Below are 17,437 nucleotides of genomic sequence, written 5' to 3' on the forward strand. Positions count from 1 at the left end.
GACAGGAATCTGTGTGCCAGAGTTGAAGATTCTGTTTCCAGGGAGACGACGAGAGATATATAAGGAAGGAATCAGTTGGCAGTTGGACTTTTGCCTTTGGATTTTTAAAGAGCAGGAGTTCTGTCTCTGCTATTGAATGTTTTGCTACTGACAGTTGGAGGATAAAACCTTATTTTTATTATTATTATTATTTTTTTAATTTAAAACCCTTACCTTCCATCTTGGAGTCAATACTGTGTATTGGCTCCAAGGCAGAAGAGTGGTAAGGGTAGGCAATGGGGGTCAAGTGACTTGCCCAGGGTCACACAGCTGGGCAGTGTCTGAGGTCAGATTTGAACCTAGGACCTCCCATCTCTAGGCCTGGCTCTCAATCCACTGAGCCACCCAGCTGCCCCTGATAAAACCTTATTTAAGGAGTTAGTGAGTGATGAATGTATGTTTAATTAGGAAGATAGGTAGTTAGTGAATCAATTTTAGATAGTGTAGGTTAGATAGGCCTGGTCTGGCCAGGCAAGAAGCACCTGTCTTTGAAGACAGAGTAGGTTTTTTAGAAATTTTAGATAGTATTAAGAAATTAGGTATAACCATAGGGTATTATAATAATAATCTTTCTTTCCTATTTTCTATTTTCTATTTGTACTACTTCTCAAATTAAACAAGTGTTTTATTAAGCTGCTTTCCTCACTTTTGTCAAACTACCATTTAACCCTTATACTAGGAAATGAGAGAGAGAAAAGGGTCTTATATATGCACAAAACATAGCATAATTTTTTGTTGAAACAAAAAATTGGAAACAGAATGGGTGTCCATTAGTTGGAGAATGGGTGCCCATTAGTTGGAGAATAACCCAACAAATGTGGTATTTGGAAGTGATGTAATATCTGTCATAAAAATGTCATATAAAATATAGCTAAATGGGGCAGCTAGACCTTAGAGTCAATAAGAACTGTATTTAAATACTGACTCATGTATTAGCTGTGTGTCTGGGCAAATTACTTATCCTCTCAGCCTTCAGTTTTCTTATAAAAAGCATAAAAATATATATTGCTCTACTCAGTTACATATTTATAGATAAAAAACTAAGCATGAGAGAGTCTTATCAGTATCTTTCATTCTGTTATGTGCAAGTTATGGGATAGATGATGGCCTATTATGTAGTATCACTTGTGAAAGTCTGCCTATTCCTTTAGAATATTCTTATATAATAGCCAAGGATGCCCTCAAAGTGAAGATTGTAGATATGAAGATGATTCTCAAAAAAGTTTATTTATGTGGCAAAGTAGCCTTATAGACTCATTAGTTATTTATGATCATTTTGTCACCTCTTTTTGGCAACAGTAGAATTTTTCCATTCTTTGGATATCTTCCCCTTTTTAAGATATCTTGAAAATTGGTCCTTCAGAGCTTTCAAAAGTGTGATGCCTCAAGCACTGAAATAACAAGTACATTTCTGCTTTGTTTTCTTGAGTGCCATTTTTGCTTCTTTAAACATACATGGGATTCTGATGATAGAATCAAAATGTAATGTAATGTTTTATTGTATAGTTTGAGATCTGGTACTATGAGACTCCCCTATCACTTTTTTTATTATTTCCTTTGAGATTCTTGAACTTTTGTTCTTTGAGTTAATTTTTTTTCTGTCCAAGTTCTGCAAAATAATATTTTAGTAGTTTGAGATGACACTGAATAGGGAAATTAATTTAGGTGCTACTTCTATATTTATTATAATGGCTGAGCTCTTTTTCTCTCTCTCTCCTCTTCCTTTCCCTTCTCTTCCATTAATAGAATCAATACTATCTTGTGGTTCCAAGGCAGAATAGTGGTATGGGATAGGCAGTGGGGTTAAGCGGCTGGCTTGGGGTCACACAGGGAGTGTCTGAGGTCAGATTTGAATCCAGAAACTTCCATCTATAGGCCTGGCTCTCAATCAACTGAGCCATCTAGCTGCCTCTACCTTTATTTTAGAAGAGTGTTTTATAGTTGTATTCATATAGTTCCTATGTCTTCGTAGGTAGACTCCTAAGTATTGTATACACCCTGTAGTTATTTTATTTTATTTTTATTTTTAAAAGTGTAGAATATTTCCCCATAGTTACATGATTCATGATTCCTCTTCCCCTTCTCCCCCCTCCTGGAGTTAACAAGGAATTCCATTGGGTTATAAATGTATCATTGTTCAAAACTTATTTCCATGTGTTTCATATTTGTAGTAGAGTGATCTTTTAACATCAAAACCCTAATCATATCCCTATCAAACTACATGATCAATCATATGCTTTTCATCTGTTTTTCTTTTCCCACAATTCTTTCTCTGGATGTGGATAGCATTTTTTCTCATATGTTCCTCTGCATTGTCCTGGGTCACTGCATTGCTGCTAGTAGAAAAGTCTATTACATTTGATTGTGCCATAATGTATCAGTTTCTGTATAATGTTCTCCTGGTTCTGCTCCTTTTGCTCTGCATCAATTCTTGGAGGTCTTTCCAGTTCACACCAAATTCCTCCAGTTCATTATTCCTTTCAGCAAAATAATATTCCATCACCATTAGATACCACAATTTGTTCAGCCATTCCCCAATTGATGGACACCACCTCATTTTCAGTTTTTTTGCCACCACAAAGAGCACAGCTATAAATATTTTTGTAGAAGTCTTTCCCCTTATTATCTCTTTGGCATACAAACCCAGCAGTGGTATGGCTGGGTGAAAGGGTAAGGAGTCTTTTAAAGCCCTTTGTGCATAGTTCCAAATTGCCCTCCAGAATGGTTGGAGCAATTCTGTGTAGTTATTTCAAATGGAATCTCTCTGACTCTTTCTCTAGTTTTTTGTTAGTAATATGCATAAATGGTGATGATTTTTGTGAATATATTTCAAGTGCTCTGATCCTTTAATGTAGAAACTATGAAATCTCACGTTATCCTGACTGTGGCTATATACTATTTTAATGATTTCTTTTTGGAAGTTTGCAATATTTTCTGCTTGATCCAAAAGCTCTGGAAGTTGGCTACAATATTCCTGGAAGTTTTCATTTTGAGATTTCTTTCAGGAGGTGATCAGAGGATTCTTTTTGTTTCTATTTTGTCCTCTGTGTCTAGAAAATCTGGCTAGTTTTCCTTGAGATTTTCTTGAAAGCTGATTTTAAGGCTCTTTTTTTTATTGTGACTTTCAGGTAGTTCAATAATTCTTATGTGATCTCTCTGAATTATTTTCCAGGTTAGTTATTTTTTACAATGAGATAGTTCACATTTTTTATATTTTTTCATTCTTTTGTTTTTATTTTTTTAAATATCTCATGGAATTATTAGCTTCCACTTGTCCAATTCTAATTTTTAAGGAGTTATATTTTCAGTGAGCTTTTTTGTACTTCCTTTCCCATTTACCCAGTTTTTCTTTTTAGGAAGTTCTTTTTTCAGTTCAGTTCAGTTCAGAAATTTTATACATCTTTTTCCATGTCTCCTATTCTACTTTTTAAGGAGTTCTTGTTTAATGATTTTTTTTGCATATCTTTTTTTATTAGACCAATTGTGCTTTTCAAGAAGTTCTTCTCTTCAGTAGATTTCTGTGCCTTGTTTACCATTTGGCCTGTTCTATTTTTTAAGTTTTTTTTTTGTGCCTCTTTTTCCAAACTTTTAATTTTCTTTTCCTGATTTTCCTGTATCATTCTCATTTCTTTCCCCACTCTGTCATCTATCAGTTTTTCCTTTTTTTTTTGGAACATTTTCCAGGAATTCTGTTGTGTCTGTGCACAATTTGCATTTCTTAAATGCTTTGCTCAGAGCTGTTTTCACAGTATCTTTTTTTGATTTTGTGTTTTAACCTTTGAACCTTTTTTTGATAGTCAAGCTGTTTTTTTCTTTTTTGTTTGTCTGCTAATTTTTCCAACCTATCTCTTGACTTTGAGCTTTATATTAAAGTTAGGCTTTGCTCTCCTGGGGGGGTGGCAAGGCCCTGTACCAAGTTTTGGGCTTTTTTTGTGTTGCTCTTTTCAGAGCCAGTTCTGGGAATCTGCAAATTTTCAGTGCTTTCCAGGTGGTATTTTCTTGGGAGAGGTGTGATCATTGCTCTTCTGGTTTGTGTTGTGATCTTTACTCAGGAAGAGTCCCTGTTACCCTGCAGCCACAAATGCTAATGTTCTTCTTGTGTCTAACTATAAGTGCTCCTCTCTGACCTGGAGCACAATTCATAATTGCACAAGTGTGGTGGAGTTGCCAAACATTGCCAGTTACGTGCCCAGTGTCTGCTCAAGGTTTCTTGTAATTCCTTTCTGGCCCTTTGGTCCATCCCCTTACTATCTCTGGACTGAAGAACTACTTTCAAAGCCTACTACAGGCCAACTTGTGAACTCTAGGCTGGCCTCCTATATTGGTGTCACAGACCTCTCCTACTTATCTATTAATTTGTCTTTGAATGGAAAAATGTTTCACTATGACCTTTTGTTGGCTATGCTGCTCCAGAATTCAATTTGGCATGTTATTTTAGAGTTGTTTGGAGGAGAATATTTGGAGACCTAAACTATAATGTTGTCTCTAATCTGCCATATTGGCTCTGAATGCTTATATTACTTTCTAAAGAATCATATGTATAGAATAGCTTATACTATTGCCATATTTAAGAATTTAGTGGAACACATTTTGAAATAACTTGCAAAAAGAACTTAGTTATAGTTTGCTGTGTATATGGCTGCTGTGACAAATTTTTTATCTGTTCCAAACATTAGTAAAGACTGAGAAATCATTGCCTAGAATTTTTATGTGTTGCTATGAATTACAGAGGTCATAATAAGAAGAGAACAGCTGATGAGTCTTTCCATTTGATTATTTTCCTCTTCCATTTCTTATATCTGGCAGATGGTTCCATTAAAAAATAAATGTATACATATATATATATACACATATATATTTTTTTGAGGGGGTTAACAAATGTTGATGGAATATGACATAAAATATTAACATTTTAGTTAAGATTCCTGCGGTTTCTTTTATGGAGTTTCTGGATAGAAACTTGAATGTATTCTGAAATGAGTGAGGTAATAAAGAAACATTTCTGGAAACAGGACTCATTCTAGATTTTGTTGTTTAGTCTTTTTCAGTCATGTACAACTCTTTTTGACCCTATTTCTTGGCAGATTTTCTGAAGTGGTTCGCCATTCCTTCTCCAGCTTATTTAACAGATGAGGAAACTGAGACAAGATTAAATGAGCCAGTAAATATATAAAGCCTGATTTGAATTAAAAAGATTAATCTTGCTGACTCAAGGCCTGGTACTCTTATCCACTGTGCCATCTTGCTGCCATAATAGACAGGATAGGCTATTCTAGAATCATTTAATAGAAAAAGTAAGAAAGTTTGTGAAATAGAATAGAAAATTTCAGTTAGAATAAAATTAGTAGAATAATGCTTCTGGTTTTTATAATTGCTTTAATATCTAAAAATCATGATGAGATCTCTTTCCCTTTTCATAGCAGTAAGTTGAGTCTTAGGATTTCAGGGCTATAGAAATATGAAAATAATATTTTCTAAAAATATTTCTATTATTTTATATTTGTAGGTATACCAAGCTTGGCTATGCAGGTAACACCGAACCCCAGTTCATTATACCATCATGTAAGTAGAAACTTATATTTTATGTTCATGAAGTTTATATTTTCTGAAAATGTTTTGAATATATTGAATTTCAAGTAAATTAATTGATGCTGTATTCTCCTTCATATTATTTACATTGCTCGTGGGAAAAGGGAATTCTTGTTCCCTTTGTCTATTCTGAGTTTACACTTATGAAAGGGAATCCTTTATTCTCTTTGTCTATTTTGGGTTATTTTGAATCAACAAAAGCTTGAGCTAGGTGAAGAAACTTGCAAACTACTTAGAGGATTCATACTCTTTCAACTCAATCAGCCAGGAAATGAAAACTCATACCTCAGTCAGCCAGGAATCTGTGAACTCTTTTGATGAGTATTCACCCCTTCAGAAGGTGAGAAGTGGTTCCCACAAACACTGCCCCTGGGCAATGCTGGGCAATTTGGAAGGTGTGGTTGGCCCTTGTGAAAAGGGGAAGGGACAAGAAGACACTATAAAAGGCCCTGAATTTCTGGGGCTAGGGAAATTGACTCCAAGAAGAAAGTTGACTTCAAGGAGTTGGACTTCAAGAAGGAAGTCAGCTTAAGGAAGAAAGTTGGTTTAAGGAAGAAAGTCAGCCTCAGGAGTCACCTTCACCTTGAGTCTTGACCTGCCTCTTTGAGAGAACTCTGGTGAGTGGATACCTGGCTTTCCCTTCCTGTCTTCTGGAGAGTTTAATTCTGATTGAAGGTCAACAAGTCCTGTCTGAGTCAAGCACCGGAGCAATATTTGGTTAGATAGGCTAATGTCATCTCTACACTTTTGTGTTTCTCTACTTTCACTCTTTCCACCTCTTTTGTAAATAAAGGCTACTAAAGGTCATTTCAACGTTGAGCAATAATACTTTGAATCAGCAACCACTACTATTATTTACGACCTTCATATATTTTAGTTAAACCATTAAAATTTAATTCTTACACTAGAAAGGGGGTATTTTTCATGATTCTTTGAGAATCTGACTCATAGGTTATTTTTTTAAATTTTAAACATTATTTTATTTGGTCATTTCCAAACATTATACACTGGAAACAAAGATCATTTTCTTTTCCTCCCCGCCCCCTCTCCCACCACCTTTCCCTCTCCCATAGCCGACGCATGATTCCACTGGTTATCACATGTGTTCTTGATTCAAACCCATTTCCCTGTTGTTGGTATTTGCATTAGAGTGTTCATTTAGAGTCTCTCCTCAGTCATATCCCCTCAACCCCTTTGTCAAGCAGTTGCTTTTCATCAGTGTTTTTACTCCCACAGTTTATCCTCTGCTTGTGGATAGTATTTTTTAGATCCCTGCAGATTGCTCAGGGACATTGCATTGCCACTAATGGAGAAGTCCATCACCTTCGATTGTACCACAGTGTGTCAGTCTCTGTGTACAATGTTTTCCTGGTTCTGCTCCTTTCACTCTGCATCACTTCCTGGAGGTTGTTCCAGTCTCCATGGAATTCCTCTACTTTATTGTTCCTTTGAGCACAATAGTATTCCATCACCAACATATACCACAATTTGTTCAGCCATTCCCCGAATTGATGGGAATCCCCTTGTTTTCCAATTTTTGGCCACCACAAAGAGTGCAGCTATGAATATTCTTGTACAGGTCTTTTTCCTTATTATCTCTTTGGGGTACAAACCCAGCAGTGCTATAGCTGGATCAAAGGGCAGACAGTCTATTATCATACTTTGGGCATAGTTCCAAATTGCCCTCCAGAATGGCTGGATCAATTCACAACTCCACCAGCAATGAATTAGTGTCCCCACTTTGCCACATCCCCTCCAGCATTCATTACTTTCCATAGCTGTCATGTTAGCCAATCTGCTAGGTGTGAGGTGATACCTCAGAGTTGTTTTGATTTGCATCTCTCTGATTATAAGAGATGTAGAGCACTTTTTCATGTGCTTATTAATAGTTTTGATTTCTTTGGCTGAGAACTGCCTGTTCATGTCCCTTGCCCATTTATCAATTGGAGAATGGCTTGATTTTTTGTACCATTGATTTAGTTCTTTGTAAATTTGAGTAATTAAACCTTTGTCAGAGGTTTTTATGAAGATTGTTTCCCAATTTGTTGCTACCCTTCTGATTTTGGTTACATTGGTTTTGTTTGTACAAAACCTTTTTAATTTGATGTATTCCAGATTATTTATTTTGCATTTTGTAACTCTAATTCTTGCTTGGTTTTGAAGTCTTTCCCTTCTCAAAGGTCTGACATGTATACTATTCTGTGTTTGCCTAATTTTCTTATAGTTTCCTTCTTTATGTTCAAGTCATTCACCCATTCTGAATTTATCTTGGTGTAGGGTGTGAGGTGTTGATCTAAACCTAATCTTTCCCACACTGTTGATCTATTCCTAGTCTCTCCCACACTGTCTTCCAATTTTCCCAGCAGTTTTTATGAAATAGTGGATTTTTGTCCCAAAAGCTGGGATCTTTGGGTTTGTCATATACTGTCTTGCTGAGGTCGCTTGCCCCCAGTCTATTCCACTGATCCTCCTTTCTGTCTCTTAGCCAGTACCAAATTGTTTTGATGACCACTGCTTTATAATATAGTCTGATATCTGGGACTGCAAGGCCCCCTTCCTTTGTATTTTTTTTTCATTATTTCCCTGGATATCCTTGATCTTTTGTTCTTCCAAATGAACTTTGTTATGGTTTTTTCTAAATCAGTAAAAAACTTTTTTGGAAGTTCCATGGGTATGGCACTAAATAGATAGATGAGTTTGGGTAGGATGGTCATTTTTATTATATTGGCTCGTCCTACCCATGAGCAGTTAATGTTCTTCCAATTGTTCAAGTCTAGTTTTAGTTGTGTGGAGAGTGTTTTGTAGTTGTGTTCATATAGTTCCTGTGTTTGTCTCGGGAGATAGATTCCTAAGTATTTTATTTTGTCTAAGGTGATTTTGAATGGGATTTCTCTTTCTAATTCTTGCTGCTGAGCTGTGTTGGAATTATATAGAAATGCTGATGACTTATGTGGGTTTATTTTGTATCCTGCAACTTTGCTAAAGTTGTTGATTATTTCAATTAGCTTTTTGGTTGAATCTCTAGGATTCTTTAAGTAGACCATCATGTCATCTGCAAAGAGTGATAATTTGGTCTCCTCCTTGCCTATTTTAATGCCTTCAATTTCTTTTTCTTCTCTAATTGCTACTGCTAATGTTTCTAATACAATGTCAAATAGTAGAGGTGATAATGGACATCCTTGTTTCACTCCTGATCTTAATGGGAATGGATTTAGTTTATCCCCATTGCAGATGATATTAGTTGATGGTTTTAGATATATACTGTTTATTATTTTTAGGAATGACCCTTCTATTCCTATGCTTTCTAGTGTTTTTAGTAGGAATGGGTGTTGTATTTTATCAAAGGCTTTTTCTGCATCTATTGAGATAATCATGTGGTTCTTGTTGGTTTGCTTGTTGATGTGGTCAATTATATGGATAGTTTTCCTAATATTGAACCAGCCCTGCATCCCTGGTATAAATCCTACTTGATCATGGTGGATGACCCTTCTAATCACTTGCTGGAGTCTTTTTGCTAGTATCCTATTTAAGATTTTTGCATCTATATTCATTAGGGAGATTGGTCTATAATTTTCTTTCTCTGTTTTTGGCCTGCCTGGCTTTGGAATTAGTACCATGTTTGTGTCATAAAAGGAGTTCGGTAGAACTCCCTCTTTGCTTATTATGTCAAATAGTTTGTATAGTATTGGGATTAACTGCTCTCTGAATGTTTGATAGAATTCATTGGTGAATCCGTCAGGCCCTGGGGATTTTTTCTTAGGAAGTTCTTTGATGGCCTGTTGGATTTCTTTTTCTGATATGGGATTATTTAAGAAATCTATTTCTTCTTCTGTTAGTCTAGGCAATTTATATTTTTGTAAATATTCATCCATATCACCTAGGTTGGTGTATTTATTGCCATATAATTGGGCAAAGTAATTTTTAATGATTGCCTTAATTTCCTCTTCATTGGAGGTGAGATCCCCCTTTTCATCCTTGATGCTGTTAATTTGCCTTTCTTCTTTCCTTTTTTAAATTAGATTCACTAATACTTTGTCTATTTTGTCTGTTTTTTCAAAGTACCAGCTTCTAGTCTTGTTTATTAGCTCAGTAGTTCTGTCACTTTCGATTTTATTAATTTCTTCCTTAATTTTTAGGATCTCTAGTTTGGTTTTCTTCTGGGGATTTTAAATTTGTTCGTTCTCAAGTTTTTTTTTTTTTTGATTTGCATTTCCAATTCCTTAATCTCTTTCCTCCCTAATTTGTTAATATATGCACTCAGGGATATGAATTTTCCTCTAAGTACTGCCTTGGCTGCATCCCATAAGGTTTGAAAGGATGTCTCGCCGTTGTCATTTTCTTCAACGAAATTATTAATTGTTTCTATGATTTCTTCTCTAACTATCCAATTTTGGAGTATCATATTATTTAATTTCCAATTAATTTTTGATTTGGCTCTCCATGTACCTTTACCGATCAATATTTTTATTGCCTTGTGATCTGAAAAGGCTGCATTTATTATTTCTGCTTTTCTGCATTTGAGTGCCATGTTTCTGTGACCTAGTGTATGATCTATTTTTGTGAATGTGCCATGTGGTGCTGAAAGGAAGGTGTATTCCTTTTTGTACCTATTTATTTTTCTCCATATGTCTTTTAATTCTAATTTTTCTAAGATTTCATTCACCTCTTTTACCTCTTTCTTGTTTATTTTTTGGTTTGATTTATCTAAATTTGATAGTGTTTGGTTCAAGTCTTCCACTAATGTGGTTTTACTGTCTATTTCCTCCTTCAATTCTCCTAGTTTATTAAAAATTTGGATGCTATACCATTTGGTGCATACATGTTGATTAGTGATATTTCCTCTTTGTCTATACTCCCTTTTAACAGAATATATTTACCTTCCCTATCCCTTTTGATCAGGTCTGTTTTTGCTTTGGCTTTGTCAGATATCATGATTGCAACACCTGCCTTCTTTCTATCAGTTGAGGCCCAAAAGGTCTTAGTCCAACCTTTAATTCTAACCTTGTGAGTGTCAACCCACCTCATATGTGTTTCTTGAAGCCAACAAATGGTAGGGTTTTGGGTTCTAATCCAATCTGCTATTTTTCTATGTTTTATGGGTAAGTTCATCACATTCACGTTCAAAGTTATGATTGTCATTTGTGGATTTGCTGGCATTTTGATATCTTCCCCTAGTTCTGACCTTTCTTCTTTAGCTATCTCCTTTTTAACCAGTGATTTACTTTAGGTCAGTCCCCCTAGTCCCCTCCCTTGAGATGCTTCCCTTTCTAGCCCCTCCCTTTTTATGTTTCCTTCCCCTCCCCCTCTCCTTCCCTCCCTTTTTATACACCCTCCCTCTTCCCCCTCCTTAATTTTCCTTTCTTTCTTGCCCTAATGGATAAGATAGAATTCAGGATCCCACTGGATCTAGATGTTCTTCCCTCTCAGATTTGATTTCACTGAGAGTAAGGTTTAAGTAATACCACCTCACGCTCTCTTCCTCTCCTTCTCATATGAGAGTTCTTCCACTCCCCTTCCCATGTGTATCTTTATAGGGGAAAGATTATTCTATTAAGTCCCCCCCTATTTCTTGAAGTAAATCTTAGTGTTATCGACGTTCCCCCCCCTTTTCCTTTCTTTGCCCCCACTTTCCCCAAATCTTCTTAATGCCCCAATCTTTCCCTATGCATGTTTCTTCTAACTACTCTTATGATGCATACAATTTTTGAGAGTTACACAAAACATTTCCCCCACATATTAATATATATATAATTTGATGTAAATGTAGTCCTTATAGAAGAGAGTTTGACTTAAAGAAAAAGATAAGATTTATCTCCTTTTCCCTTTCTTTCATATTTACCTTTTTATGTTTCTCTTGCTTTCTGTGCTTGGATATCAACTTTTCCATTAAGTTCTGGTCTTTTCTTAGCAAATGCTTGGAAATCTTCTATTTTGTCGAATGCCCATACTTTCCCCTGGAAGTATATAGTCACTTTTGCTGGGTAGTTGTTTCTTGGTTGGTGACTTAGGTCTCTTGCCTTTCTAAATATCGTGTTCCATGCTTTGCAGTCTCTTAGTGTGTTAGCTGCTAAGTCATGTGTGATCCTTATGGGAGCCCCCTTATATCTGAAGCTCCTCTTCTTGGCTTCTTGTAGGATTTTCTCCTTTTCTTGGAAGCTCTTGAATTTGGTGATTACATTCCTGGGGGTTGTCTTTTGGGGATTTAGTATAGAGGGTGTTCTATGAACCCATTCTATTTCTATTTTGCCCCCTTGCTCCAGAACATGTGGGCAATTTTCTTCTATAATCTCCTGTAGAATAACATTGAGTTTATTGTTTATCTCTGGTTTTTCTGGGATACCGATAATTCCGAGGTTGTCAGAGAGGGAGCTCTGTTTTCCAAGTTTGTGACCTTCTCAGTGAGATATTTTATGTTTTTTTCTAATTCATTAATTTTTTGGGTTTGCTTTATTGATTCTTGCTGTTTTATGATCTCACTTTCTTTGAGTTGCTTAATTCTGGTCATTAGGGACTGGTTTTGCTTTTCAGCTTTGTCTGCCCTTCTATTGGATGCTTCAAGCTCTTTTTCCAATTGAGCAGTCTTATCTGTCAGACTGCTGATCTCTTCATCCCATTTTTCTTTCCAGGTTTCCATCTTTTGGATTAGTTCCAGTTTGAGATCTTCCAGAGCTTGTTGATAGTTTCCATTTTGGGAGGCATGTTCTGATTTTTTTTTTTTTTTTGATTTCCTCCTCATTCTCTTCTTTTCCTTGGGTACTTCCACCATAAAATTTTCAATAGTCACCTTTTTCCCTTTCTTCCTGGAGGCTTGATTTTGGGCCATGTGAGCCATCCCTCTGGTGGTTTTATTCCCCTTTCCTTTTTGGTCTGGGGTCTGGGTGATATGGGCAGGTTTTCTGTGAATTTAGGTTGCCTCAGACTAGTTCTTCTCAGCCTCCGAGGTTTCTTAGAGTGCTGGGCCCTTGATCACAGCCAAAATGCCCAGGTGTTCAGCTCTGCCCAGATAATCAGTGCGTGGTTCGCTCCTGGAGTTTAGCTCCGCCCAGATGCTCAGCGCAACCGCTCTGAGTACAGCTCTGCGGACTCCCTTTGCTCAGTGCCGGGTTCTCCCGTGAAACCGCCCTGAGAGGTTTTTTGCTGGCAGTCCCTAGATCCCAAGGACCCTGGAGTGGCCCCCCGCCCCCCAGACAGAGATGTTTCCCACTTACTCGCTGTCCCAGTGAGTGCTCCGGTAGCTCACTCTGGTTTGGTGGAGGAGGTGTGGGGGGGAAGGGCAGCTCAGTTCATGTTTCTGTGCAAACTTTTCCTCCTTCTTATTATAGTGTGGAAATGTTGAAACCCCATGTACCTTCCCCTCTGTGGTGTACTGGGGAGTACTGGGGAGTCCTTCTGTTCCTCCAAAGGTGATTTTTATGCTCCTTTGATGTAGTCTATTTCGTTTGGTGCCAGGGAGAGGAAGCGTGTGGTGTCTAGATTGCAGCCATGATTACCTGGAAGTCATCTGACTCATAGGTTGTTATAAGTACTTTGTTATACTGAGTTCTCTATTTCCCCCCCTTCTGTTCCAGTTGCCCATAGTCATGGTTCCTGGATTGCAATCTGTAGAATAAACTAGTGTCTTTGTTAAAAATTCCTATCATTTCAGTTCAAAATACCTATATGACCTGGGAAGTGTGGCCATCTATCCTTGAAGTGAACTGATAACTTCAAATAATTGAAGGATCTGTGTTTCTCCTTCTCTCTCTTGGTATAGACTTCTTTATATTTATGTTTTTATTTACTTTAGTTAGTAGATAGAGGGTTACTGGCCTAAATTAAGATTTCCTGTAGACCTTTCTGGACAGTGAGGTGGTATGGTGGATAGAGTCCTGGTCATGGAATCAGGAAGATTTATATTCCTGGATTAAAATATGGCCTCAGATCCTTACCAGCTGTGTGATCCTGGGCAAGTCACCTAATCCTGTCATCACTCTTATATCTTTGCCAAAATCATTGATCTAAATGGGGTAGCAAGATTCTGATGTAACTGAAATGAATGAAAAACAACAACAAATAGATCTTTCTGTCTCAGGGATAAAATCAGTAGCTTAGCACAGTGCTTCTAACACTTAGCTAATGCCTGACATTTAGTAGGTCCTTAATGTCTATTGGATTGAATTGAATTAAAACAATCAAGAACCACCACACAATGGAGAACATTAGTTATCTCTGGATGGCCCAGGGATTACCAAAATTCTGCTTTGTAAGTAATGGATGATTTGAAGATAAATGTTTATAAATAGAGGTACTTGAAATATAAGTAATATAAAATATTTATAATTTTGGCATTGAGGGAAGTAACACTTAGGATGAAGGATGGAATTTGTCTTGAGCTCCCTGATGAGGGAAGGGGACCCCCTTTTTCTTCCCCTTTCTTGCCTTTTGTCAAAGGTAAGCTTTTGTTAGAGGGAGATGCTCATGGAATCAGACTAGACAATCTTTGAAGGATTATTGATTTCAAGAAGAATGATTTTTACTAGGGGAGAACTAGAAATGAGTATAATTCAGATGTTCACAGGGACAAAGTGGTAGCAAAAAAAATGAAGAAATAAACAAATTAATGAAATGAAATTAATGAAAAAAGTTAAGCATTTACTATGTGCCAAATTCTTTGTTAAATTCTAGGGGTAAAAATATAAAAATTAGGTAGCTTTGGCCCTCAAGGAGCTTACATTTTAATAAGGGAGATGTAGGAAGCTTCTGCTCCAGTGTTGTCAGCATTGCCTGGAGTTCTTATAGTCTAGACTGTAGATGACAGAACATCAGGTTGACTGACCAGATCTGGTCATCTGGAGGGATATGTAGGCAGGGGAATAGCAATGATTACCTTTTTTGAGAGTGTATTGGCTGTGTTATGTAAACCTCAAATTTCCAACATTTATAAGTCTAAGGAAATTTGAGGTTTACAATAAAATTTGAGGTTTACAGTTATTAGCAAAGAATGGTGATTAAAAGGACTTACTGGTGGGGCAAATGTGAAATCCCAGTGAATTTATATGGGATATTTGCCTATCTTTCTGTGACATTAATGAATGAATGTTTGAATCAGACATTGAAGTTTTAAAGTTTTTACTAAAGTCCTTAAGATTTAATCTAGAACATACATCAAAAGAGAAGGTTTTGTGACTTCTAATTGACATAAAGTTTACATGTTGAGGACTTGAATAGGAGTCCTGATTTTGTTTTTGGATCTAGGCTACCAATACTAGTGGTATATAAGTTAGGCCAGTCTCTTAAAAACACTTGTGACCCTAGGGAGCATTGTACATTTGTATGTTGCGGGGTGAGTGGCCACCATTATTTCTTAACTATTAGAGGGTTAGTACTTGCTGATGGTTTAGACTCTCCCAAAGGGAGGTCCCTAAGATTATATATTATATTTCAGAGGAGAAGAGAGTCTTCAAGTTCTCTTTGTCATCTGGGTTATGAAAAAAAAAAGTAGAAAAAAAGAGTAGAAAAGCAAAATTTTGTTAGTGCTTATCTAGGTGAAAGACATCTCATCTGATACAGTCAAATTATCTGGTCCGTAAAAAACCATGCTCCACAATGGACACAGATATAGTTCAATGGATTCATATGAGTGTAGAAATGAAATATCCTCCATGATTATTTAATTCTCTTTATTCGGATTCCATGCTTATGATACCATCTGATGAATAATTTGGCTTCATAATTACCTTTATCCTGGGAAAATGTGCTCTGTAAAGTAGTTATTAGTGTTTCAGTAACTAGGTAGATATATCTTTGTTGTATGTTAATAATGTATGTTGCATGTATAAGGGTAGCCATTGGGTCGTAGACCCCTGGTGAACTAAGGCTTTGCTCACCCAGCATGTGAAGACTGCTTTGGTTGAACAGATGGAAGAAACCAATAAGAAGGTTCACCGGCTGAGATGGTGACGCAGCAAAGCACTGTGGAGTGCTTAGGCCGTGTTGGAGCACAAAAGACAACACGGCCATCCAATGCAGTTGAAGAAGTCTCCAGGTGTAATGACTTTTCGTGCCACTGGACCCAGTCTTCCAATGCCGAGAGAGTGGGACTGTCTCTGCATTGACTTTTCCACTTAAATCTCCTTCATGCACAAGTATCTTTGTGCACACTCATCTATACTAACCTCATCCACCCTCTTCAAGACCTGCGGCGATGGGGGAGTGGTGACGCAACAGGTGGATGTGACCACTGGCAGTTGTAGTCACGATCCTGCACGTAGGCAGCTCACAGACCAGTGGTCGCTTGGCTCTGTAGGGCAGCAGGGATGTTCGGCAGCAACTGAGCAGCCCTCTCTAGGACAGCACTGCTCACCCTAATTAGGGGAGGGGACTAGAAAAGGTGTCCCAAATATTGCCTGCCCTATAAACCCTCGGTCAGCACACCACGGCTGGCGGGTCATCCCTTTAAGCGGTCGAAATCAAAGAAAACAAAATACAAAGAAACTCTTACTAGGAGCATGGAACATCAGAACATTACTTGATAGAGAGAATACCCCAAGACCTGAGAGAAGAATAGCTCTAATTGGTAAAGAACTGGCACGATATAACATCGACATCACAGCCCTAAGCGAAACACGCTTACCAGAAGAGGGATCACTCAGCGAACCCACCACTGGATACACCTTCTGGAAAGGTAGAGCCACAAATGAAGATACAATCCATGGTGTTGGCCTGGCCATCAAGACCAGTATGCTCAAACAGCTGCCAGACTTGCCTATGGGCATCAGAGAGAGGCTCATGAAGATCCGTTTGCCTCTCAGCAAAGACTGGTATGCCACAATCATCAGCGCATATGCCCCAACACTGACCAGCAGAGGAGACCATCAAGCATTTCTACTCTGATTTGAGTGCCGTCCTGAACTCAGTGCCCACAAATGACAAGCTGATACTATTGGAAGACTTCAACGCCTGCGTTGGCCAGGACCATGAAAGATGGAAAGGAGTGCTTGGCAAACACGGCATGGGCAAAATGAACAACAACGGCCTACTGCTACTCAGCAAATGCTCAGAGTTTGAACTCACCATCACGAATACTGTGTTCAGAATGGCGAACAAATATAAAACAATGTGGATGCACCCATGATCAAAGCAGTGGCATCTCATTGACTACGTCATTGTATGCCGGTGAGACATCAAGGATGTACAGATCACCAGAGCCATGAGAGGAGCTGAATGCTGGACAGACCACTGATTGGTTAGAGTGACTCTTCAAGTGCGCATTGCGCATTGCCATCCAAAACATTGCGCCCAGACAGTTTGCACATCTTGCAACATGAGTCCTCTTAGAGATCCACTTTATCTGCAAACATTCCAGTCCTGCCTGGATGACAAGCTGTCTGTCAAGGGACCACTCACTGGAATCCCAACCGAGAAATGGAACCAGTTCAGAGACGCGGTGATGGAAACATCAAAAGCAGTCCCAGGCCCCAAACAACACAACCACCAGAACTGGTTCGATGAGAACAACACTGCTATTGAAGACCTGTTGAAGAAAAAGAACAAAGCCTTTATGGAATGGCAAAATAACCCAAACTCTGCTCCTAAAAGGAACAGATTCAAGTCTCTCCAAGCTACGACGCAGTGTGAGATTAGGAAGATGCAAGACCGATAGTGGGAAAAAAAGGCAGAAGGAATCCAGCGCTTTGCTGATACGAAAAACTACAATTTTTCAGTGCCCTTAAAACTGTCTATGGGCCATTAAAACCCACCACCACCCCCTTGCTATCCTCTGACTGTGACACTCTCATAAAAGATAATAAAGGCATCAGCAACAGGTGGA

General features: G+C 37.8%; 1 protein-coding gene across 2 annotated transcripts in view; it reads left to right on the top strand.

Annotated features, from left to right (window-relative positions):
- ACTR3B (actin related protein 3B) overlaps positions 1 to 17,437 on the top strand; it is a 136,059-nt gene that overhangs the window by 34,324 nt on the left and 84,298 nt on the right. For both annotated transcript variants that reach the window (XM_007504647.2, XM_056799948.1), the window contains exon 2: positions 5,546 to 5,601. In XM_007504647.2, the coding sequence (XP_007504709.1) occupies positions 5,546 to 5,601 (56 nt within the window). The remainder of the gene's footprint in view (positions 1 to 5,545; positions 5,602 to 17,437) is intronic.

Source organism: Monodelphis domestica, chromosome 5, assembly GCF_027887165.1.
Source record: "Monodelphis domestica isolate mMonDom1 chromosome 5, mMonDom1.pri, whole genome shotgun sequence".
NCBI lineage: Eukaryota > Metazoa > Chordata > Mammalia > Didelphimorphia > Didelphidae > Monodelphis > Monodelphis domestica.